The 27,200-nt window shown below is 36.0% G+C and overlaps 1 protein-coding gene across 9 annotated transcripts in view; it reads right to left on the bottom strand.

The window, feature by feature from the left end:
- LOC134661832 (coiled-coil domain-containing protein AGAP005037) overlaps positions 1–25,193 on the bottom strand; it is an 88,096-nt gene extending 62,903 nt beyond the window's left edge. For 5 of the 9 annotated variants that reach the window (XM_063518035.1, XM_063518032.1, XM_063518033.1 and 2 more), the window contains exons 1-8: positions 23,397–25,193; positions 16,280–16,315; positions 11,892–12,037; positions 11,023–11,130; positions 8,531–8,702; positions 6,107–6,305; positions 1,787–1,940; positions 1,221–1,289 (exon numbers count right to left, since the gene is read on the bottom strand). In XM_063518035.1, the coding sequence (XP_063374105.1) occupies positions 1,221–1,289; positions 1,787–1,940; positions 6,107–6,305; positions 8,531–8,702; positions 11,023–11,130; positions 11,892–12,037; positions 16,280–16,315; positions 23,397–25,080 (2,568 nt within the window). In that variant the 5' untranslated portion in view covers positions 25,081–25,193. Of the gene's footprint in view, positions 1–1,220; positions 1,290–1,786; positions 1,941–6,106; positions 6,306–8,530; positions 8,703–11,022; positions 11,131–11,891; positions 12,038–16,279; positions 16,316–20,139; positions 20,360–23,396 lie in introns of those variants that run through there. The other 4 variants (XM_063518030.1, XM_063518038.1, XM_063518031.1 and 1 more) reach the window with 4 other exon arrangements.
- Between the last annotated feature and the right edge of the window lie 2,007 nt (positions 25,194–27,200).

Consider the following 27,200-nt stretch of genomic DNA (forward strand, 5'->3'; position numbering starts at 1 on the left):
TCCAATAGGCCTGATGACAGTAACAAAGAATCATGGAAATAATGGTTTCATATAAACATATATGTTAATATGGGTCTAAAAAATGGCCCAATCTTAATATAAACATTAGGATGATTAATATATTCAATAAAATAAAAGTGAAAAATTCTCCAATCAGCCATTTTGACTGAAACGCCAATCAGAAGCGAGCTAAGGAGTGACGTCATCAATCCTCATTGACCGTAATCCATAAATCCTCACCAAAGAGTTTGGAGGTTCAAAAAAAATATTATTTCGCCACTAAACGTTTATTACGTCAAAAAAATATTACTACAGGATGTGTAGTCAATATTTATTTGTAATTAAATAAATAAATAATACGATATTTCGTCAAAAAACTTATTTAATTATTTGACTGAATGTAAGTAACTATCATTGCCATGTCGGCTGTTGGAACCAGAAAAAATGAAAAATTAAAAAGTAAAACCGGCGCTCGGTGATTTCACTCAGAATTTGCATGTATCTAAATAATTCATCTTAAATTGCAACCGTGTGAGAGTTTTTGTATAAAATGCGTTATTGTGATTAATGTTTGTAATGTATTTACCTATCATCCCTAATCGTAATATATGGTGCTGAATTGACAATATCATTCGGATTCAAGGGAAAATTCGTAACTGTAAGTATGTAAACAATGTCTATCACCCTTCCACCAACTAATTCGTGACGTCACAAATCGCTTGCGAGGCGTTTTCGCGCGTGGTTTAAACTAGCTATAAAAAAATGCAATTATTTATGTTAAATCTTATGAGTATAGCTGAAATATTGTGTTTTTCGGAACCAGTACAAGTGTACCGACAATAATAAAAGGGATTTGAAAATTTGTCATCAGGCCTATTATAGGAGATGCCAACTTTGAAATGCGAAAAATAAATATTTAAATACTCTTACTTAAATGTGTCATATTTGTTTCTATTGCTCATATAATTGTCTATTTTAGGTTAATATTACTTGACCTTAAATAATATTTAAGTACGGTTTATTTTATAAAAAAATTATTAGACGCAATTATTTGTAGCAACTCCGACAAGCGGACGGGATCGGGTATTGGACGGCAAACAGGCATAATTTTATTACCCTATTAAAAATTTGTTTGTGGTTAAAATTTATTACGAAATATATGGAAAACAATGTTTGAGGGGCCGACAGAATAGGCAAGAGATATTAACTGGTCCACTTACCTTAGTCTTGTGCACGTGTTGGTGGTGGTACTCCGAGTCTATCTCAGGCTCGCTGAAGTAACTTTGGTCCTAAACACAAAAATAACATTAGTATTATGTAAAAAAAAGTGATAACAACATTAAGGTGGATCTGCTTGTGCGTGCAACTTTCTTGACACATTTTCTCATATCCTCGTTAGACCCACCGTACAAAAAGGGGTTTATTGTGATTAATTTTTGCAATGTAGGTATTTATCATCGCTAAGCGATATGTGACTCTGTGATTGACTATCATTAAGTTTAAAGGAAAATTCTTAACCGTACGTGTAAATTCGTACGTAATCAATATTTGTTTTATTGTGATTATTTCTGAAATGTATTAAAACCGCCGTTTATTGTGCATGTGCAAGTGTCAGTCTTTTATCTCGGGACTCATAATCACTTTCACACTTGCCATACAATGCACTATTTCAATTTAAAAAACAAAAAAAAATTAGGCACAGGCACTCTCGTGATAAACAGATGCTTTTTATTCTTAACAGATGTTGTTTTGAAGTTTTTCGTGTAGGAAGAAGGAATGTGGTTACCTGGTCCCAACTAGGGGGGCCGGAGCAGGTGGCGGCGCCCGGCGGCATGGCCAGCGAGCCCACGCCGACGGCGCCCGGGAACACGCCGCCGCCCATGTCGGTCGCCTCGAACAGCCGCAGCACCGAGCGGTCACGAATGTCGCGTAGGTGAGCTCTATAATATTATCACGAAGCTCATTTTCACGCCCTATTGTATATCACTAGCACAGATCAGAAACGTATTGAAAATTTACAAGGGGCCGGAGCCATTTCGAAAGTAAAAAACAGCAATCGTCTATTTTCCTAGTTTTAACCTACCTAAATTTCTTCAGAATGAGTATATTTTACCATTAAAAACATATTTTGAAGTACCTACTGTTATTTTAAACGTCATAATTTAATAGAAGCTTGACGTTAAAATAACACTTGCACAGTCTGTACTATCAAAATCGCTGCCGAGTTCGCTTGCTCTGACTTTAGTAGGGAAGTATAGAAAGGTTTATGTTTGGATGTTAAATCTTTTTAATTTTTTAATTTCACTATTAAACATGTCTAATAAAGTAAATATTTATTTGTTATTATATAAATAAAAATGCTACAGATCATACGATATTTCACTAAATAACATTGTTACTTATTTTTTCGGCTGAAGTTTTTTACTAAATCTCATGCCATGTGAGCTATCTAACAAAAAAAAAAATTAAAGTAAAACCGCTATGTTCATTTAAAATTTAAATGTATCAAAATAATTGACCTTAAATTGCAGTGAGAGTGTTTTTTGTATAAAATGAGTAATTGCGATATATTTTTGCTGTGTATTTATCATCGCTAAACTTAATAAATTTTATAATGCTCAATTTACAATATCATTCAGGTTCAAGGGAAAATTCTTTTAGGTATTTTACAATAAATGAACGTATCAATCACCATAAATCAATCACGATAAATCAATTAATTGAAAATTGTCCGATTTTAAGTAGCCTAACCTAACCTAACCGGTTGGTTTCCTTCCATATTTCTTTCCTGGATCACTTTCACCGCAATGTTTATAAACCCGTAAAGTCACGTTTTCATGCGAGGTTTAGTTTTTATGTTAAGACCTAAGAGTATAGGAGAAATATTGTGTTTTCCGGAACTAATACGAGTGTACCGACAATATTAAAAGAGATTTCTGTCATCATGCCTATATTGCTGTTGAAACCAAACTAGTGCAGCTACCCTATTACTTTGCATTAATAAAACTACAACCATTCCATCAATCTCTGGGCCTACATTTTACTTGCGTTGGTTGCTACGACCGACACGTACCTACAATGTGTAGGTACATGTACAAAGGGTGAGATATCAAACAACCTGACGATATGGTATATGATATGATGTTGATGTATAAGAAACACAATCGTTGTTCATCACAAAATGTAAAGCTTCATTGGATGGAGACTTTTAATAGAACCTATTGAGACAAAAAGCGCGTGCACAGAATATTCGATCTTATTAGCTTTGGAAAACTTCTGACTAATTTCCTAATTAGCAGTTGTCCACTTTTTGGTTTAACTTTATTTTTATTATATTATTCATTAAGAAATTGTTAAAGATTTGTCATCAGTATTACCTACAAAATGCATACAAAGCTACGATCTATCTATCTAAGTCATCCATAGCACTTACCGGCAGCGATAGTCGTGCTCATGAATTGTTTTGAATCTCGGTTTCATTGTAAAGCAATAATTTAAAATAAACAACACAACAGGAGAGCGTTAACTCGTTAAGGGTCGTTTGGATACGAGAGCGTCAGAGAAAACACTGATGTTGTTTGCCGGTGTCGGACCAGTCGACTATCTAACTACTGAAATACTCGACTGGATCGTTCAGGCGCGGACTATCCTTGTCTGTTTCACATCAAACGTGTGTGATGGAAAAAGAGCCAAATGTGAGGCAAATGTGATAAAGTTTGCTTATTTTATCAAGTTGCCTATAAAAGAAACGAAACGAGATCGAATTTGAAAGCTCTTAGGCAGTTTTACTTTTAAAACATAGGATTAATTATGTATAGGTACATACAATTTATGGCTTATGAACAAAAAAAATCTTAATTAGTATTAAAATGTCGTTAATGCTTTTTGTCTGTCTGCTATGTTTCTGTTTCGTTTTTATTTTGTTTTAGTGTTTTACTTTGGCAGCATACTTAAAATCAATCACTTTACGTATTAAATAAAAATATAAAGGTAATAATTTATGTCAACATTAAATATTAGTTATTTTAAAGATGTGCGTAAATATTTGCTTATTTCAGTTTTTTGCTTGTAGATCGAAAACGGTACCTCCGACGGAAAAATTATTCTAATAATGATGAAAATTTATATCTGACAGTCCAAAAGGTACCTTCATATTAAGGTAAAAATAAATTTCTATTACTTATAAATTCGAAGTCAAAGTTGTAAAAAATGTGTATTTTTGGTATGATCATTTTAAAAATCCGATAACGCCTATTCTCCAGTGTCTGATCCACCATGATGGTGGGTTCCTTCTACATCGAGTGGTATGACAATGCAAGGAAAAATGTATCTCCTAATAAGGCTCCCAAAATGTATATGCACATCTGAGATTGCGCAAACTCGGATTACTTGCTGGAATTAATTCCTCAAACGCTTTTTATGAGCCTAATTTGATTGGCCTAGTAGATAAAAGATCTTTCTCCTCGAAATCAAAATCACATAGGCCAGTCTTGATGATCCATTTATAAGACAACAACTACTTAGTTTAAATATGAGCGGTGGTATTACGTACTAAGTACAAAAAAAAAAGAATTATATCTCACGACCTTTAATAAATAGGTAATAATACACACATATACATACGTATATATACGTGTAGATATTATATGGATATATGATTGTGAAGTCACCTGTAGCAAAACGTGGGTGGCGATTTGAATACACTCTAATCTTATTCGATGCGTGTTGACATAATTTAATCATGCATTCAGAGCAAATATTATGTTGATGAATGTTATAATTATGTTTTGCGTTCATTCGCACAAGCGTGCGTGGACCTTAGTAAATAGAAATAAAAACCACGAATTAAATATCCTTAAACTCATTTCCTTATCCGTTACATAGTTTTACCATGATGACGCAGAGGGAAAATAGTTATTTGTACAACAAGAGATCAAAGTTTGATATTTCTTCGAGTGCTTATTTTGAGTCCCGTGCAAGCGAAAGATTCTATACTGGCAAAATCGCATTTTGTCTCACTCAGTGACCAAAATGCGATTTTTCTCACTGTTTTTAAGTAACAAAGTATCCTTGTTCGAGCTGCTGAGGTGAAAATTACTTTCCAGTGGAGCGTAAATGGACGGCTATCTGATAGGCAAAATGTAAATAAATGCATCAAAGAAACTTTCCTATAAGATACTAACGACATGTCATTCGTTTTTAACACACTTTTATCGGCAAAGGAACACATCGGTATAGTGAGAAAACTGGACTAAACACGATAAGGCTCGGTTTCCCCTTTGGGAACTCTAAAATAGTACCTCACGGGAAACCGCTAAGATGAGGAGTACTTAATGAGTACCATTAAAACGATTAGGTAAACAATAAGAGAAAAAATAGCGTTTTCATTGAATTTAAAAACTTGTGGTACCTATTTTCGTAAATAGGTACTTTAAGAAAGAAAGTCTAGAAAATAAGATTTGAAAACAAGAGCTCACAGATACCTAACAGACAGGATTATAATAGAGATGACGCATTAGCCTTTTGTCTGGTACCTATTCATGGTGCGAAAACTTGACACCTTGACGGGCCTTTGTTACAAATATATAATAAAATAAAATATGTTTAATAAATACTTAAAGAAAATCAATACAGTGAAAGAATACAGTGTGTAAATTAAATACGGGCGAATCTTTAAACGGAGGTTTAGCATAATAGAACCTAAGAAGTATATTTATTGAGGTAAAATTTGCTTAGAAATACAATGAAAATATTAACCATACAGAATAACATACGATTACACGTTACGAGCTTTTTATATCAACTGTCAATGATTGTTTAAAAAATAATTACGGGGTCATAAGTAAGTGTATGTAACTTAGATAAACTTCTTAATTAGGTAATGATTAAACGGATAAATTCTATGTCTGATTTAATTTATCGCCCGTATTGGATTTACACACAGTAGGTAGATATACCATAATATTTATCTGTCGTTACAATTTACATTGACACATAGGTAGTTGAACTAGACAGGTAAGCGATCTACGCCTTGACATAATGTAGAAAGTCTTTCTTTCGGCAAGAGAGGGTAAAATACACACAAACACAAGTATTTCTTACTTACCTCACATCTTCTAGTTCGTAAAACATGTCCTTCGAAGAGTCATGAATGTAGATCTTCACCAGGGGGCTGTCCATGTACTGCATGGTGAGCTGTTTGGGGAAGCTCCTCACGAAGAGCGCTTTTACGGTGTCGATAGAAGTAATCTCGTTAGGAAGCAACGCCCGCTTAGTCTCACTTCGATATTGCAGAAACACCAACCCTAAAATAAAATGTTAATTACTCTTCTTTAACAAATATAAGTACGAGTATTAATTAATCTTATACCTTTAAACGAGCAATTCTTGTTTATTTATTTACATACTTATTTCGGGGTACTCGAAAACGTCTCTAACGATTTCGATGAAATTTGTTATATGAGGGCAACGATATTAAGTAGGGATAAGTGCGTTCATACAAATCCGACTGAACATTCTCGTTAAGCAAACACAGGCGCCATCTGTTGTATAGTATGCGTACTACTGGAAGTCGGAGACATATGTTAAAGTAGACTGCACTCTCGCGTCGCGCCGAACATAATACCTCGAGGGAGAGCGGTGTCCCTTTCTTTTCTTTACGGCAACGACGAAGTGACAATTGAATGAATGTTGCTATTGTTGCGACAGCTAAACAAGGCATGCACCTTTTTATTAATATAAATGTCATAATTACAAATTCCGCCGTGCCAGTTTATTAACTCAGTTGACATAATATTAAGTAGCAATAAGTGGGAGTTAAAATATATAAAATATGTTAAAACAAATACATTATATTTTTAATTAATCACGTACAAAATATTCAACAACCAAAGAAGCTTTATATTTTCTGAATGACAACATTTAGAAAAATATTATTATTAAAAGGGAAAATTCTTAAGTTAGTTAACCAGCACGTCATAACCCACAAAATAGACATTCTTCATAATGAATATGGTAGCAGAAGTCTCCCTTTCGGGCCGTCTCGTTCGGCACGCTCGCCGGAGACGAGAGCGCAGTCTATTTTATAATGTGTCTTTGGACGGCGCGCGTACAAGGCCATCATGGCCGCATGCGCAATCACGAAATAATGATCGCTTAAAATTTGCTTTAAGCAAGAAATCAATGTAATCTTTTTTTTTTTTTTAACGATGTGGTAATGCTGTTACGCATACCCCCTGTCGGGGGTTATGTGGGACTCCCATCTCCCATTCCTTTCTCTTAGCGAGAAAAGGTGGGAGACGTCCTACCCACTAAACCCACATCGGCTTTACCCGCATTGCCGTATGGGGGACGCCATGGGATCGCTAACATCAATGTAATCTGTAATTACTTACCGATAAAATGAAATCTCATCAATTTATTAGATTTTTCTGTAACAGTTTTTACACCCTTTCACAACACATCTAAAAATTTTTTTGAATTGTAAAATGCATTACGCGACGCGACAACTTCACATTGCGCCGCGCGGCTCGCGACTGAGCGCGCTGGTGCTATAAATGCGATTTTCACACCCATAAACTGGCCCCTTTCGTAGTGCCCGTATGTCGTGTCCTTACGAAGTAATATATATGTCCATGTATGAGGGTTTTCGGGGGCGCATAATCGATCTAGCTAGGTCTTATCTCTGGGAAAACACGACCTACGAAGACTTTAGTTTAGCAACAACTTTGGAGGTTGGAGGAGGCTTATCCCTTTTTGGATAAGCAAACAATAAAATAGCCTGTTAATTGCTAGTATTAAGCTATACATTTAGCGCACAAGGAAATTAAATAGATGCCAATTATCCTCACTGCGTAAACTCGTAGGCACTCGAGCAATGCTAACTCAATCATTTCATTAGCGCAAAAGCGCGAAAGCAGGAAACAAACTCTAAGCTTCTTGCACCGTATAACCTACGCACGACAAATGCAGTAGTAGAGTTTTATTTATTATGTTGTCCAATATTTAAATATCAAACAATATAATCCTTTTTAATATAATAAAAGCAAGAAGTATTTGTGTAAGAATTGAACTGAGGTACTTCATCGGTTTGTCGAGGGACACGGAACTACTGGTATAGTAGATGAAATTAAATTGGAGGGAAAATAATAACGTATTATATCAACACAACGTTGATTTGAAACACTCCTCTGCGTTTGTGATTCGACAATGATATCCGAAGTGCATCAAACTGCCTATGCAAAGAGCATGACAAAGGAGAAAGGCGGATTTACGTTCTACGTGTTATTTCTAACGAGAGTATATCTCTGCAAATTTAACTTTTTTTATTTACAGGTTTAACATAGGTATATCCATTCACTACTTTACCCTAATAATCTATACCCGTTTCGTTCGTTTCTAAATTCGAGTAGGTATTAAATTATTACAATATGCGACTCTAGCTCGCTCTCATTAATGAAGAATGGAAGAAGAACTTCCAAAATAATGCGTCCTTCTAACTACTTCTACTTTGCGTACTGTACAAACTTACCCAGCGGACGCTCCAATGTTTTGCTGGGTGTTCGCACAACAGGTAGCGAGGAGCGCTGCTTGCCGCCGCGCCGAAACCCGGTGGAGGCCGTCTCCACTTCCGACATGATGCCTGGGTCATCGTCGAACAGCATAGCGTTGTTTGGCGGCGGGTAACCCCTAGGCAGCGGTGGCTAGACATAAATAGTAGTCATTCAGCTAACGTGAATAACAACGAAAGTCACAAATAACTAACCTATATTGTTTACTCTATACAAATTCATACAAATTCAAAACACACACAGGTGATATGTTATTGGCAGGCACTGTAACTATTCGACCAATTTTATTCGCGAATAATTTATGCGCGAATGAATTTAGTACGAATAATCATTCGAAAAATTTATTCGTCATTCGCGAATGATTTGGTTATTCTTATTCGTTATTCGATTGTATTTTGCCCATCTCTGGGTACATGTAACAGTAACGGCGCGATTCGGGAAATGATTTAGAGATTCACTAGATGTTAAAAAAATAGTAAAGATATGTGACGTTCCACGGCAAAAGGTACCTTATGGCGGCTGGCGCTTACGCTATTATTAACGCCGCTCCAATATTCAGCCGGGGCAATGGTACCTTTTTCCGTGGAACGTCACATATCTTTACTACATATTTCATATCTAGTGAATCTCTAATTCATTTCCCAAATCGCGCCGTACGTATTAAAAATATTATTACCTATACGGATCCGTCTAAGTAAATGATGGCAGTGACTGACGGTTTCTTGGGAGGCCACTTATTAGCAATTTACCTTTCGTCTTGTTTAAAGTACGTACCTAACCTACCTACTAATGAACTGCGTGAGTGACGAGTTGATGAAACACTAATCACACAAGAGGATACCGAAAACTTATAGAAGCTGTTTTAGAACATCATGTCGATGAAATTAATTGAAAAAATAAATATGTGTACCATATTATTCACGGGATAAAATTTTGTGTAAGTACATTACGTCTCCACTAAAAAGAGATAAAAGAGACATAATGATTTTTAAAACAGTAATTATAGGAATAATTTAAAAAATGAACACGCTAGGAAGAAGAAGAACTTTGCAAAGCATAACCAATCAGACAAGCTTTATTAATAAAAAGAACTTGGTGGTGCGTCTTCACTTCTTTGCGTTGCCCAGCTATCCCCTGCCGGTGAAGCGCATAGGTAAATGGGCGTTTTCTAAAATAAATATCGAAAACCTGATTCTTTCAAATCTGGACATTCTTGGGCTCATTCTACTCAGAATCGACAGCACTCTCCATCCTTCCATTAAAAAAAGTTGTCCCAAAATATCCATTCCATTACGTCACGTTTTATTATGAGAAAATTTTTCACTTGTATGGACGTGACGTAGTGGAATGTACAATTTTCATACAAATTCTTGGGACAAGTTTTTTATCATCAGGATTGAATATGCTAGTGATTCTGAGTTGAAAGAACCCAAAAACACCAGGATCTGTGAGAATCGGATTTTCAATATTTATTTTAGAAAACGCCCAAATGTCGTCGATGACAGCTATTTGTATTATAGGTGATTGTATGTATTATCTTTTAGCAAATTACTGCAATCCTTGCCCGTCAGTGTAAAAGCAACACATGGCGCTGGTGCGGTAAAAATATCTAAGTCTGTTGTAATAATTAGAGCAAACAATTACCGAAAGCTAGTATATAATGTATAGTGTACGGACAAGTGGTGGCATTTTGAACAGAGCGGGAAATGGAGTCGTTATTATCTACTATATTTTAATTATTGAATAAAAAAATTCAAATTTTATATGATATTTACTTTACTTATAAAATCTATTTCTCTTGCTCTTTCACATTCAATCAATATACTTTTTAACCATATACAACAATCTTAATTAATTACTGGCCAAAAACTTTATAAACTGTAGATACGACAAAATAATTTGATGTCGTAACTACATATTATTTTTCTTAATTAAGTATAGTTATTTATGTCATAACAGTAACGTGAGTTTCCCGGTGATAAACATGTACCTACCGAGAATTAATGTAGGTACATGATTTTATTGATTATTTTTATGTAGCCAATTAATGACTGTCCCATTTCTGGGTAATGACAGGTCCTCGTTTTTTCTCTAGACTAGGTAGGTATAGCTTAAATGTTCAATTCCTTTTTCGACTGCCTTTGGTCCTAGTTATATTGAGGCATTAAAAAATATATATTTTTAGTCTAAAAACTTTGGCTCTACTTGAATAAGAATTAAAAAGTGTAAAAATATGTTTTCGAAAAATTATTCAATCGTTATTCATTTAATCATAAAATGCACCTAGGCGACTCGATTTCCCGCTCTGTTCAAAATGCCACCACTTGTCCGTACACTAAATTAATGTAATTGTTATGTTTATAAAATAGTGTTAATAAAACGTTCGAAATGTTAATAAAATTAGTCAAAAATTCCAAAGCCAAGAGAACCATAATCGAGTAACACGGTCTACCTTCAGAGCCCTTGCGTCAACAATTCGACTCTGCCTGTATTCGCGACTTTTGTTGACCGTCGCGTATTCAGGCGTGTAAAGAGGGACCTGTCCAGCAGACGTCCAGTGCTAAACATAATAATACTTATTACAAAAACTGCCGTATCTACACTGCGTCATGTTAATGTTAAATGATTACTATTGAAATTAGTTGCAAAGAACGTATCTATTTTTTTCGATGTGTACTTCTTATACTTCAAACATAGGTAGGTACCTTAAGGTCTAATCAACGCTAACTCAAGTAAATAAAATGATGCATTTGTCACAGAACTGTGTGGGTAGACAAAAAAGTCACTTTTACGCAATTAATTTAAAAGGTTAAGTACTATTTGTGAAATTGTGACTAATGAGCCCTTCGTATTATGTGTGCACATATTTTACGAACGTTGTTTCTCGAAAATTTTTATGATACTTATTATTTAATATTGTGTTTAGGTCGTTAAATGAGCATCTAAACAAAGCACTACCTACTAATTTTTGACTGGAGCAAGTTATAACACAATGTATAACACCAGTGCCATACATTTGTAGATTTAGTGACTCTGTATGTACCTACATATATTTTTTACTTAAATATTTACTTACTGTTTCTAGACAAATAACTTATATCAGTAGGTAGGAATGCTTGCAAATAAAAACATTTTATTCTTGTAAGTAAAAAAGTTTATAAAAAGGTAGGGATCCTTTCGAGTGGAATGTTTGTAGGATTCCTGCATATTCTTCAAATTTTAAAATATTCCGCTACCATATTTATATTTTTTGCGCAACCGTATCTTTCCAAGACTTTACTATTTTATACAATACATGATAATTTGAATGAATATACGTACATCCATTTCGTGAGAGTTGAGCTGCGAAGGGTGGTGCGGATGCACATAGAGATGGTTGCCGGCGAGCGTGTGACGGCGCGGGTCGTCGCGGCGCGAGGAGCGCCCGCGGGTCGGCCCGCGGCTCGCTTCGCCGTCCGACAGACCGCCTGAAACACGCAATGTATCTTGCAGGACCGTCAATCACTAAATTATCCAGAAATCTATTGCATGCAAAAACGTATAAAATCTATATCAAATACATACAGGGAACAAAAATAGTGATGATCCGTTAATAGGCATATTCGCTATCGTCACAGAATAAATAATAGTACTAAGTCCAGAAGATTCACTCTAACAAAACGCGTCTGTTACGATCAGCATAGATATGGCCGCTAGGTGGCGACAGTGGCACGCGCGGCTTATTTCCCCAAAATTGGGGCCGAACGGATGTACTTTCAGCTACCTGTAGCAAAGCGGCGAAATCGCGAAGTGAGACACGCCTGCTATCGTATTATACTTGGTCAACTAGATATTGACAGTAGAAAAAGGCGCCAAATTTGAAAAATGTAGGCGCGAAGGGATATCGTCCCTTAGAAAATTTGAATTTCGCGCCTTTTTTTACTGACAAGATTTGGTTGACCAGCTATAAATATGATAAGGAAAAAGTAGAAGAATTTTTTTTACGCGATTTTTTTATGGGGCAGGTCGTTTAAGTTGGTCAACCCTCCATACAACGGTCAAACAATTTCGCGTCAAAAAAAATTCTTCTACTTTTTCCTAATTAGAATACGATACCGAATATAGGTACGCTTAAACTGATCCCCACTATTTTTGTTACACCTTGTATACCTAATCGTAACAATTCCATAACTTAGATATTGACAGACAACGTACAGTCGTACAAGCGTTGAAGGTAGCACCTTGAAAATTTTATCATAATATTGTTATACATATACAGGGTGCCATTTGAGTCGTGATCAGTAATATGTTTTTCTAACTCCATAAACAACGAGCAATTTAATGCCCCTACTCTTACTAAAATCAGACAAGATTTTTTTAATTTTTTGTTTATTTTTTGTCATTTATTTTACTTTTATAAGTGGATTTAGGATATTACAACGGCTTATTAAGATATTTAAATTAGTAAATTGAATCGCCTCTTTGAATCGGAACTGTCATTGACATCAATTTTGTCATTTGTCCCAGTTAGAAATAAAATTTACTTAATTTTTCATTTGAAATATCTTACAAAGCTGTTTAAATACCACATTGCCACTTGTAAAAGTAAAACAGATGACAAAAAATAAACAAAAAAATATAAATGTTGTCTAAGCTCAATTAAGAGGCCGGTATCGATTTTAGTCGCAAAAATGTAGACTTAGTCAATGAAATTGTACAACTTTTGTTACGTAATAGATATAACAAGTACTGGTATCTGGTATAAGTAGGTAATTAGCACGTCTTCTTATCTTGCACTTTTAAAGATCTTTTTTTGAAAACAGGCTCACTAACTTTTGTCGATCTTATTTGTAAATTTCGTAAAGTTTGGACTGCTAAAAATGGTAATTTTGTATTACACATATCCTGTACTCCAACTTTAATAGAATTGTATTTTTGTTAAAATATTATATTGAACAAGAGTAAATGAAAGTTCAAATCAATTTTCACCAGAAATTACTTCAAAATGAGTGACAATTTTTCGTGAAATAGACCTAATTTCAACGTAATTTTGATACTTAAATAATCTACAACATTTCCTGAAACTGTTTTTATCCAGCATTTTGTATAATTTACCACTATATTTTTTTGATGAATTTTTAAAAACTGCCCCTTCTCGTCATATTGCCGGTGACGCACGCTCGGGACCTCATTATTAAAAGGCAAGATGAGAAGACGTGCTAATAGAAACCAATACTTGTTATTTAGATATTACGTAACAAAAGGTGTACAATTTCAACGACTAAATCTATCAATTTTACATTTTGGCTCTGAAATCGTTAACGGGCTCTTAAGAAAAAAAAAATCTTCCCTGGGAGTGAAAATGAGGTGTAAAGTTTTTAACGATTTCTAGTAGGTTGAAGTTGCGGGCGGAGGCTAGTAATAAATAGATTATGAATAAGTAACACGATGCACAGGAAAATTCATAAATAGCGGCTATAGTAAATGCTGTATAGGTATAAACAAAATGTGTAGTGGTGGAGGTGGAGGTCCTGGCAAAAATATGAAAGTTGGCCAAATTATACCTACATGCTACCTATTCTTTACTAATTGTTTACGGACCCACCATCATGCAAACCGCCAATAGAACTTTGGATAAGCAAGTACCTAAAGGATGGATCTATTGAATTCTACTTTCGTGTTTTACTTTAAGATAATCACGGGATATGCATTTCAATTTAACAGTTTGTCATATTGTTCCAAGTATGCTACTTGAGCCTGTTTTTGTGTGCACTTACTGTGTAGTTGAAAAGAGTGCAAAGGTGAGGATAAGTGCGAGAGTGTGTGCGTGGTACGACCTGGTGCAGAGTGTAGAGGGCACAAGCGGCTGCCGGGGCTCGGTCCTGCCTCGCCCACCTCCAATGTACTTATGCCACTTCTTTGACGTACACTGTTTCGAGTAACACCTTCACAACATATCACCCGTACATTTTTTGTCCAACAAGGACTTTCAAAAGAACACGCACATTTCCACATGTAGCACTATTAAACTAAATTTTCGCCCCTAATATTTTCATTTCTTCAGACGTTGATTAGAAAAAAGTATAGTTACGAGCGAATAAGAAATGAGTTCACTTCAATTTATTTCAATGTATGTATTGATTTATTTAGAATCCACGAAATGCATACTGCACACTTGCACAGTCGTCGCTCCGAGAGAAGTACGGAACACCTAAACGTGAGACGCGACCGGGTGCGAACAGGTGCCGGGAGTGTATTGGAGAACAAGTCCAATCGGTGCTGTAAACTTTATTTATAGTTTCTAACGCTACCCGTCTCATTCTCAAACTCCTGAAACCGGCACGCAAAAGCGAAACAGTAGATTTCTATTCGTGTGTAATTAATTTGACTGGAGCATCAACGGGTGATTCGGCGTAGGTACTCTGCGCAAACATTACACTGTTTTTACTATTGAGATTTAGGCTATTGGCGGCAACTTGGCGGAAAAAGCATACGTAAATATCCGAAAGGCGGTAAACTAAAACTAAATCAAATAATCAGTGTTTTTAGTTTGCCTTACTTTGGTCGCGTGACACGCCTTATGTGAAGTGTCTATGCAAAATATGATACGTTTGTTAATTAGGGGTAACTCATCTGTTAGGTGAAGGTTATTGTAATTAAAACCAGGCAGCATGGTAGGATAACCCGAGTTAAACACTCTACTACTCTACTTTTTAAAGTAACATGTTCTAGTGCAGAAACGTACCACTTTCTGCACACTTTTTAGGGTTCCGTACCCAAAGGGTAAAAACGGGACCCTATTACTAAGACTCCGCTGTCCGTCCGTCCGTCCGTCCGTCAGTCTGTCACCAGGCTGTATCTCATGAACCGCGATAGCTGAGACAGTTGAAATTTTCACAAATGATTTATCTCTGTTGCCGCTATAACAACAAATACTAAAAACAACATAAAGTGGGGCTCCCATACAACAAACGTGATTTTTGACCGAAGTTATTAGAACAACAATGACCCTCTTTCAGGGCATGAGAAATGAAAAACGAATAACTATTAATATCTTATTAATATGAACCATGTTTGAAGGCTTGCAAAAAAAATATATTACAAAACAATGTAAAAAATAAATTTAACAGTTGAAAAAAAAACAATTTATCCTGTGCGTTAATCTGCATTTTATTATTTTGGGCATCCCTCATTACAATAGTGAGTTACTTTACATTTGAATTAGTGATGATCTAAAGATACTGTACGGTCAGGGAATTTGATTTTTGGGCCAATTGTCACAGTGATATTGATGTGATATGACTAGCGACTTTCATCTTGGTTGTCACTGTAATACTAATAACAAGGTAAGAAGTGGCACAGACATACAATTGTAAATCAGGCTTATTCTGATTTTAATAACAAGTTATTAATTAGATATGATGGTCGTTCTTGTCTACGTGACAGCGTGATAAAACGGTGTCCGTCACTTTCTTTCCCACGGTGTTAAACAGTGACAGTTATTTTATCACGTGGATAAAGATGGATAAAGCTATTCATAATAGGCTGGCTGGATTAGATATGGTTCTGATCAGTCAGCGTCAAAAGTGATGTATTTGGTTGAAGAAATGTCACATTTGACACTGACAGATCTGATCCAGATCGAGTTCATAACCTGTTATTCAAATCAGAATATGTCTGTAATAAGTATTAAAGCGAAACAAAATCTCGCAGCATTTTCAGACACTCACCATCCATCCGTGATCCATCTCCACGCCAATCATCTTCTGAAACAAATTAAGACCTCTCAATATCTTATTTATACACTTATTTGACACATGGAAGAAAGGGGTCTAGTATTGTTTAGTTATTAATAAGTTATTATCGTTACGTATTTCCTACATGAGACTGCTTGGCAGCCAAAACCGAATCCTTATTGCGTTGAATTATGTTAATAATATTAACTAGCCAAATTAAAGGCAAATAATTCTTATTAGAAAATAATCATGACAATACTTACCATTTTATTACAACGAACAAATCACATAAAGTTTCATCTCATACTACAAAATTTGAATTCTTGTGAAATTGCTATGAAACCAACGATTCTACTATTAAAATATTAGCATTATTTTAAATTACTAAGCATTGTAAAAAGATAGTAAATAAGTAAATAATCAACAATCGGTTGACAAGTCAACGTCAATGCCACACTTCAACCCGATACCTATTACCTTGGAGGATACAACTAAACGGAGTAGCCATTAACAGGCTTTCCCCTCTGTCGAAAATAGGCGGCCAACGGTCATACACAATGTATGGACTGACGTTTATCTGACATGGCTATTTTTACGTTACGCATACATTTGACGTTCCCCTCCCCCGCAAAAATCGGCAGACTGTTTTGTACAGAAAATTACAGACATGGCGTCTCCGTTTGATTATATCCTCCAAGCCTATTACCTACCACACAAATAGCTACCTATTTGAATAAAAAGTTTGTTTAAGGAGTATTCACTTCATTAAAAATTAAAGTAAAGTATTAATACAAACTACCAACCTAAAGATAACTAATTTCAGCAAACTCGACAGACTACGCATTACTGTTTACTGGCTGGTAAGATGTGATGCTATTAAGCACAAAAAAGAAAATCATTTGTTTAGATCGTAAATCGGTGTTGATAAGTTCCGCACACAATTCCAAGACCATCAATTGTTCTCAGGAACTAGCCGAAATTATTTTAATTTATGGCGAAACTGGACGAAGTAGGCGGCGAGCCATAGCTTTACAGGCAGCGATTTCCACATAGTAGGGTACGTTTACAAACTTATACCAAACTCAATGCCGGCTATTATTGACAGCAGTTAAAAGTTCTGTTATCACTTGTGACAGTTGTGACGTCACGCCAGTAAGGCAAAGTAGCGATACATTGCGTGCTGAATTATTTTGTATGGGAAAACAAAAATAGTTAACGAGTTTTTTTCTTGCAATATCGGTTCTAAGCACTAACGCCTACGTCTGGTTAAAATTTGAGGTAATATTAAAAATATACGCTGTATATTGTAATTAATTGATGTACTAAATAAGTTGTGAATAATTAAAAACCTCATAGCATTTTTTTTAAATTAAGGCTGAGATGGTCGATGATTAAACTTTGTGATGAACTGATGACATACACTGTAAGTATGTAATGTAAACAAATCTGCAAAAGGTGCTTGTACTTTTAGTGTTGCAATTAAGGATGACTAGACCGTGCTGGGGCCGCGCCGGAGCTTTCGGTGCTTCGCTTTCTATGGAAAACACCACGTGATCACCTACCAGTCGTCATAGAAAATTAGGTGTCTGACGCCTCGGCTCGGGTCTGGTCCGGTCTAGCGTGAGCGTGAGTCAACCTTTAGTCCAAATTTATACTAAAAATCTTGAAACTTGGAATGTCATAGTGATCTAAAAACAAAAAGAAAGGAATTCGTGGATGAAATCAAGGGCAGGGGCACACATTTTATTAAGTCACTTTGGCCTAAACTGTAGAAGGTCGTTAAAATTTGGAAAAGATCCACTAAGAAAATCTTTTTTTTTTATTATATTTATATTTTATATTTATAAGGTAAAATAAAAGTAGGGTTGAATGTGTTTACCGTTTTCTACCTGGATAATATTGCGATTAGAGATAGGTAAGGGTGAGTAAATACTGAGTATTTACTCGGTATTTACTCAAAGCACCCGATAACTCATTTAGGTGGGTAAAAAAGATTGCTTGTAAAATATTCACAAAGTGAGATTTAAGAACAAAATTGTCTGTTATTGAAGAATGTTAACGTGTGTTAACAATATCTATAAAATAAAATAAACTGGCCAAGTACGAGTCGGACTCGCGCACGGAGGGTTCCGCACCATCAACAAAAGATAGAGCAAAAAAATCGTGTTTATTGTATGGGAGCCCCCCTTAAATATCTATTTTATTTTATTTTTAGCATTTGTTGTTATAGCGGCAACAGAGATACATGATTTGTGAAAATTTCAACTGTCTAGCTATCGCGGTTCATGAGATACAGCCTGGTGACAGACGGACGGACGGACGGACGGACGGGCGGACAGCGAAGTCTTAGTAATAGGGTCCCGTTTTTACCCTTTGGGTACGGAACCCTAAAAAAGCATATAGGACGCTTAATTTTGGGAAAAAAGGTAATTATCAGTGAGTGCATAGTTAACAATTTTGTTTTAAATAAGAATATATTTACATTAAAAATATGGTACATACGTAAATTCTATCGATGTCCTAGATAACTGCATGTCGCGCAAAAGTGCGTGTTTACGCGGCACTTACGACCTTTTATTAAGGGTTTTTTAAAGAAAACTCAAAAATGGCTCAACCGATGATGTTCAAAATATAGTTTTTTGTATTCTATTATACGGTTAATTTCCCGATTTGTTTTTATATTTTTTCTGAACTTTGGTTCGAAAGTTATAGAGAGATAAACATTATTTTGGCCTTTCGAAACGGTTTTTTTCCAAAAATATTTAATTTATCCAAAAAAGTTCTTAGAAACATTCCAGTTATTTTTAAAGACCCATTTAATGATGTGCAACACGTTGGTGGTTTCTGATTTTTTTTTTAGTGACCATTATAGTTACATGTATAGCGAGTGCCCCTCTTAAAAAACCATTTCTTACAATTTTGAGTACATAATCCAGTAGCGGCTTACAAAATACACCTATATTTCAAATTTATATGCCCCTTTCAGCACTCTATAGTTTATACCCACCAAATAGGGTACAAACGAGTAAATACGGGTATATTGAGTAAATACTGAGTATTTACTCGGTATTTACTGACTACCCATCTCTAATTGAGATCGAAGGCTAGTCCAACGTGTCTCAAATAAATAAATAAAGATTACGTCTAGAGCAATGGGACGCTACATCCAGTCATCGTGCATATTTTGTAGCACAGGCCCAAAAGTATATACATACTAATACTTTTAATTTAATATTATGCTGACTGAATGTCGTAATATCCAAATATCTTCTGTAAATACGCGACACCACCCAACATACGTATTAATTTGAAAAGTTCACATGATACAAGGATTACAAGGTATATTATATATATCGAACTCGTGCCTATGGATTAATACAATATTTTTTTCAAAAGCGATTCGAAGGACAAAATCACCGTACCTACCGCAAACTTCACGAAACATGCCGAATATTTCCGAACATAAAGGAACAGTGGTTAAAGTTCTATCCATTATAAGGTGTCCATTAGGTTCAGGTTCTATAAATTAGACATACCTAGACAGCTGTGTAACCTACTAGAGAATCTAGAGTGTTTGGCATGGTAGGTAACATTGTTTCAGTTGCTGTACTATTAGGTAAAGACTATGATAAACCGAAATAAATGTTATATACAAAGGAAAAAGGTGGGTCAGGCACCTGTTCGGTAAACGGGGGACGGTGGCACAGAATAAGTAATAGTATTATCATACAGAACGGACACGCACCGCCCCGCCCCGACTCGGATTACCTCGTCCCTCGACAGCAGTTAGCCAGTTAAGTTTACCATACGCGACTTTCTACTTATAGAATGTATGTGTCTACAGCTCTACTCACCATTGTCTCTTCCTTTCCGTTTCTTCTTTCCGCTAGAGCTTGAGGATTTGCTCTTCTCAGACTTGTCTTTACTCTTCCACCGACTTAACATTTTCAATCCCACTTCAAGACGCTAAGTTCATTTGGAAGTCTGTCAAGTCAACTAGATTTTACTTTCCTTCATAGTTATATAGAAATGGGACGAATTCATATTGCAATTACCGTTCACTGCACAGGAAAACTCATTCATTGTACTGATTATTGAAATGCGAGTCTTTACGCTTATTTGAATACACGAGGGTAAATGATTGTTGCAAGACTTATAATAGTATCTAATGGATATGTTGTTCACTGTTTTATTCAATTCCGGAAAATATTTTTATTGCTGGTTTAGTGCTACTGTAAATATTTTGCGTATTACCAATAGAGTGGATTACTGGTAGCTATTAGTTTTTTTTATAGGGATATCCAGAGTTAGAGCTCACTATCCAAATTTACTCCAAGCTCTTGGCCATAGCTCCGATATAGGTACTATACTACTCTTTACTCTTAGCTCAGGTTAATAAAAATAAATACCTAGTTTTGCAACAAAATCACATGTACGGATAAATAGTTTATTTTGTTTGACAGTATTCCAAATTCCTTAGTTTACATTTTTACTATTATTTTAAGAGATTTTATGTAGTTTTATGTAGTACGTACCTACGCTTAATTATCTAGGTACCTACCCTGAGTTTACTAACCAGAGTATATAATTTTATAAAATGACATCTGATTGATGCTAATTGTGATTGAAAATCTGCGTATCTCTACTAACTATTAGTAATTCTGGTATTTTTTTTATCTGTCTGGTAGTATAGGTGTAATTGATATTTTAAAAGAAAGTCTGTCTTTCTGTTTCCTCTTCACGCTTAAACCGCTAAACCGATTTAGTTAAATTGAAATTTGGTATAGAGATTGTTTGAATACCTACCGAGGAAGGACATAGGGTAGTTTTTATCCCAGAAATCATCCCTAAGTATTTCTAATTGGAATTGTGCAATTAAAATTATTTTGATTATTTATTTTACCAAAATACTCTCGAGACTTTACAACTCGAGAATTGGGGTTCGAGAATTCTCGAGAAATAAAATGGGCCAAGAAATCAGAAATCCTACACGGGGTGTAAACAGGACCGTTAATTTGCTCAGCATTGCCTAAGTACCTACCACGCCAAACATTGCCTTTGAAAAAGCAGTAACGTAATAAAATACCAAACCAGTGGCTATACATATATAGGTAACTAATTCGTAATAACGGGCGAATGTCCGACCATTTTTAGAAATTATGCATATAGCTGCTTGGTAAAAAATTTGGTAGGTACCATTTTTTCAAGTCTGTCAATGTTTGGCGTGGTAGGCTAAGTAGAGCAAGTTTACGACACTTGTGAATATCTTCCTAGAAATATTTTGTTAGTGGAGTATATTTAACAGAAATTTATTGATACCCGAATAGCACTGCATAGAATTATATTTTTATAAAATTTTAGTATAACTATTGTGATTCTGGAATAAAAAAGTTATAATACAATACAGATCATCACAACATATGATGTCGCAGTGAATGAATAATGCAATACAAGATATTGACACGCATTTCATTTTCGATACTATGTAGTAAATAGAGTAAGGTCGAGTTTCCCCTCAAACGTTTTATAAATGATGAATTACCCCGCTACCCCCGGAATACAGAGTATAGGTTTGATGCAGCGCGCAGAAGCGGGCCGATGCACCGCTGTATCCAGGGGAGCGGGCGGTTGACTTGATACATACATAATCACGTGGGCACCCACCCTACCCAACGTCCGGCGCGAGATATAGTCCCAATGACCACTCCCATGGCCATCGACCACAAACAAAACAACCCCAAAACTTCACCCTGGATACCTATCCGTACTTTATCACACGCTACCAGCGAGCCAACCTACTGAGAGTTATTTGGTGTTTATTATCACAGTTAGAGGTGTTTGAAGAGCCGGCGAAACGCGTGGCGTTGTTTGGTATGGCACTTTGCTACACGTGGCGACGGCCCCGGCGCCGTCTGCGCCGTCGGACGCCCACTTTAATACTAAAGCCGGCTTGTATTTTTACTATAGACAGAGAAGGTTAGGTATGGCCTGTTGCGCGGTAGATGCGGTGCCGCACAGGCGCGAGGGTAGTCCGCGATCGATGCGGCCGTCGACCTTGCGCGACGGATATACCGCGAAGCCGACGCCTCTCGGCACTAGGGTTGACGCTTCGACGTGCTGCGACACACTAATACCTACTATTAAAACTGTATTTATTCATTACCAATACAGTAATTATTAATTCGAGAGATACTGAACCTACCTAATCCGAGTCGTACCTACTGTCTTAAAGATACATAAAATTAATTTGTTAAGGCTTTAACAGAGTTTTAGCAAGAGAAATGACAATCTTGAATTTTCATACTTTGGAATATAACTCTTCAGAGTGTAGATACCACAAATTCAATCCCATTTCATAAATTGATTTGACAGAGAGGCGTTAAATAGGAAAAATTCTCCCCACCTCATTTTGCCGCGTAAGTGGCGTCCTGTCCTGAAGTTATGTTGGGTGCTTGGTACCTACTATGTACCAAATCAATTGTTCGTTTTCATACACATTCGAAAATACATTTGTCGTTGTCAGGTATAGGTAGCGTATTTTAGTACCACTTTATTTCAATAATGTCTACTCTTTATTCTCGTGAACGAATTAGGTACCTACTTGGTTGGCGCCAACCCTACACGTTGAGCTCGGTCGCTGTTGCCAAAATGTTGGCAAGAGATGTAGAAAACCTACTCGAGCCCTTTTTCATTCCTGTGAGGCTGAAGATTAACAAAAGACCCATTAAATAAAATAAAAAGGTTATTCAAGCAAGCGATAGTACTATTTATGTCAGACTGATATCAGCATATTGAGGTAGGTGTAGTCAGTTAAATGCGAAATCCTTAAATATACGCTTTGAAGAACTCCTACTCATGCGTACGCATATACACCTATAACTACACGTGGACTGACTGTATATGGTGGATGTTTGGCTTGCGCATTGCACGTACGATGAGCTAATATATAGGATCTTGGCCCTTTTCGAGTAAGTATTTTACTAAACAAGTCGTACTTAGTAGTTAAACTTTTTTCGTGGCAAATTTTTACTCAATTGTCCGCGGCCCCTTCATTAAGACTAAAGTAGTCTAGAATAATTTAAGTAAAGCTAGTCACGTAAGATTTACTTACCTTTTTGGGTGTCGCTCTGTAAAATCCTTTGTATTTCACTAGCTTCTGACCCGCTTTCAGATTCGGAGTGCAATGAATAATGTGCAGTGGCTGGATGATTTATTCTGTGATTATTCACTATCTTGTTAGTGCCAACACTCGTCGTCCGAATGGGAGGGCGAGGCGGTCTGGTCAACATTTCTTTCGATCTAGCTTCGATGCCTGGAGCCTCATTTTGGGAGCAAATATATTTTGGATAAGTGTCGTAAATCTGTTCTTCAAAGCTTACTCGCTTTGGTTGCAAACTGAAGGAACGAGAACCATCGTTTAAAGACTTTCGTGGATATCCCAGTGTATCAACTGTGTCTTGTGGGGATAACCAATTCCTATTTTGAGTCGATTGAATTTTTTCGGGGTACCTATACACAATATCGTCGTCTTTAGGAGTGGATTGATAGCGTAAAAATGTATCGGTCCTTCTTTCCGGAACTCCCCTTGTGAATGGGTTACATATATAGGGTTTGCCCTTAGTGTCGACTCTTAGTTCACCGTCACGTGGTAAGCTGTTAGTTTTGTATGATCGGGGTAAACTTCCATTACCACTTGAATGTGGTGGGTATTTTAGGGACGCCCTCTTTAACGTAGAGTTCAAAGACTGTTCGAGTAAAAACTCATCTTCCTTTTGCTTTAATTCCTTCAACTTTTGCCAATAAAAAGCTTCAAGTTTTTGTCGTGCTTTTGCTTTCTGTTGTATATTTTCAGATTTACCGTCCACTGGCAGCTTATAAACTGAATACAGTGGGTTTCGTGAACTAGAACGATTAAGAGAGTTTCGTCTTTCTTCTGCTTCATTCATATATTTTTTCACGTGTCCATATGGTGAAACAGTTTTTGGCATATTAGGAATTTTGTGACTGGTGGGTACAGGTGAAGTTGGAGCAGAGTAATTATAAGATTTTGTGATATTTTCTTCGCACTTTTTTGAATTATTATGAATATTTTGGTCCAGTGTAGATGTCTTTTTATTATTATTATCAAAAGAAAAACTTCTAGCTCTCTTAGGCTGTATTGTTCGAACTTCAGCTTCTTTTTTCGGAGATATTAAAAATGTTGTGCTAACTCTTTTAATTTCTGCGCCCACTGAGGCCGGTTTAGCAAACGACTGGGCCTGGAACACTTCAATTTCGTGTGATGGTGTTATAGATTCTGTTAATTTTTCCACTGAATGATAGTATACATCTGGGAATCGGATTTTATCTTGATGAGAAGATGTAATTAAAACATTATTTAGTTCGTTATAGGGTTTCGGTGGAACTTGAGGTCTAGCTTTATAGTATTCTTTGGACAAATCAGATTTGTCTTCATTATGGGACAACTGGTTTTTCACGCTTTCTGATACCAAGGTGCTACTGGATGAATGGTCGCTTGAGGCAATGTTACTTGAAGAATTCATATCTATATGGTATTTTTCAATGGCTAGATTCTCGTAAATTCGGCCAATATCATTATTTGTATTTATAACTTTATCTTTTACTATTCTAGGATTCTCATATTGGTTACTGTGAGAAGAATTATCAAGACTAGACTTTTTACATCCCACGTGGGTTACCTTTATTATTTGCTTTTCTTTAGACTTATTGGAAAAAAATAAGCTAGGAAATATCTTACGAAAACTGTTAATACGCTTTTTACCACTATCGGACATTTTCGGTTACTGCATCTACCGCTATATATCTGAAATGAAATACAATTAAAAATTAACTGAGTTATTTTCTAAAGCTTCAAAGCATGTTGATTCTCGGATTTTTCCAAGCTTTATTGAGTGCACTGAATAATATTGTACGTGCCTAGATTTGAGGTTTTCTATGGAAAGCACCACGTGATCACCGATCAGGCGTCATAGAAAATGACATGTCGGAAGCCCCGGTCCGGGCCCGGCCCGGTCTAGCGTGAGTCATCCGGGATGACATCCCTCATTTTTTAAACTGGAATGGTTTAATAATAGTAAGTAGATATAATAGATTGTATTACAAATCGTGAAAAAACCCATAGAAAATTAATTTAGTCATTAGCACCGATTATAATTGTCTGTTCTACTATTCTAGTAGAACAAACCATTAAAATTGGTTCACAGTTCACAGCATTGTTAAACTCAGTGTCCTACCTATATTTATAGTCATAACGATACAAGTGAGAAAAATTTAATAAAAATTAAATCACGGCCTAAGGGAGATTTACAACACATATGGTCATTTAAATCATAATCATAATCATCATAATCCTTCGACATAGGCACATTAAGAGCTAATAATCACCGCCTTAGTGCAGTAAGTAATGTAGCACCATATGTAATGTAATAGTATATTACGATATAAGTGTGAAAGTAGGAACGCATTTTCGCACAATGTACAACGTTTTACAGTACCTATACATACCTATGGCCCTTTAAATTTTCGACACACGTATTGTGGAAATTACCGCACTAGGGCGGTAAAGTAGCACCTAACGGGAGACGCTAGCCTAGCTAGCCTTTTGAAGGCAACCTTCCGCAGCCTGCAGGGGCCAGACCTTGGGGACATGTAGGACCAAGTGTAGATGAAGACCAAGGGCTTTTAATTGACCTATTTTGAATACGAGAGTACCATCAAAATGATCGAGATTTTAGTAGCGTGAATTACGAGAAGATATTCTAAAGCCTATTTATTTAAGGCGGTCTTTATGAACACGTCCTAAGCCTTATACTATAGATAAGTTAGTAGCTTCGAACCGCGCAACGATAAGAACTGAGTAGGACGGTACAAGCTATCGTTATTATCATGTCCAAGGTGCGGCTGATAAAGTTCTTTCCTTCACTGAATTTGAGGTCAAAAACTATTACATATCGCATCGCAGTATCTTTTCATAACTTTATAACAGTCACACTCAGAATTCTCTATGCACTCAGTATAGGACTAAAATCGGTCCAATTTGTAAGGTTTATACAGATTTAGGATCAAATTTATCCTTCCTACTCTACTCTAGGTAGGTACAAGGGTTCCTATTATTATTTATTTGTTTTTTGTATTTACGTAGGTAAATTTAATTCAACCTTAATAGGTTGTGATCTATAAAGTACCTAAAGATCTTAGTCGTTATTCGTCAAAAAGGAACCCATATCCCATAATTATGTGTTAATGTTAAGTTGTCCCCTAATTCCAGTAGATGAACCAAAAGTAAATCTCATCATTATAATTGCAGCAAGCATTACAATTATTCCTCCAATGTTATAGACCCTGAGAGTTTCTAAACTGCGCAGGTATGTTATGAGAAGGAACGTATACGTAGATACTTGGTAATGAAACTGAAACGACGTAATCATTGTCCTTTTCGAGTGCCATGATTAGGAGTTGTGAATTATGTATAGGTAAAGAGCCTATGATAAATAATTAGTTCAGTGAATGATATGAACGCGAGAGCCGGTGCGTACGGGTGTGACCAGCGTGAGTCACCGACACTAATACTTAGCTGGCCGCTAGTTAACTCACACACAAGCCACACTCAATATTTTACCAGGACGCTCAATGGAATTATTTCTGGCATACATACTCCTTGGTAATACGTAACTGACAAAAGCTTTTCCATCTTGCGATCGTGCTGAGTTCTCATAGACAGAAAGGATTTTTTTCTGCAAGTGTTCATCTTAAAATTATAAATACCTACCTACTTAAAATAATACCTATCTAAGTACTACCTAAATAAAACTATTTGAGGTATTTTTTATTCAGGATGATTAACCTACTCTTCGTAGTTCTACATAGGTAGGTAAGTACTACAATTTTCGACAAA

The sequence above is a fragment of the Cydia amplana genome, chromosome Z (assembly GCF_948474715.1).
Source record: "Cydia amplana chromosome Z, ilCydAmpl1.1, whole genome shotgun sequence".
NCBI lineage: Eukaryota > Metazoa > Arthropoda > Insecta > Lepidoptera > Tortricidae > Cydia > Cydia amplana.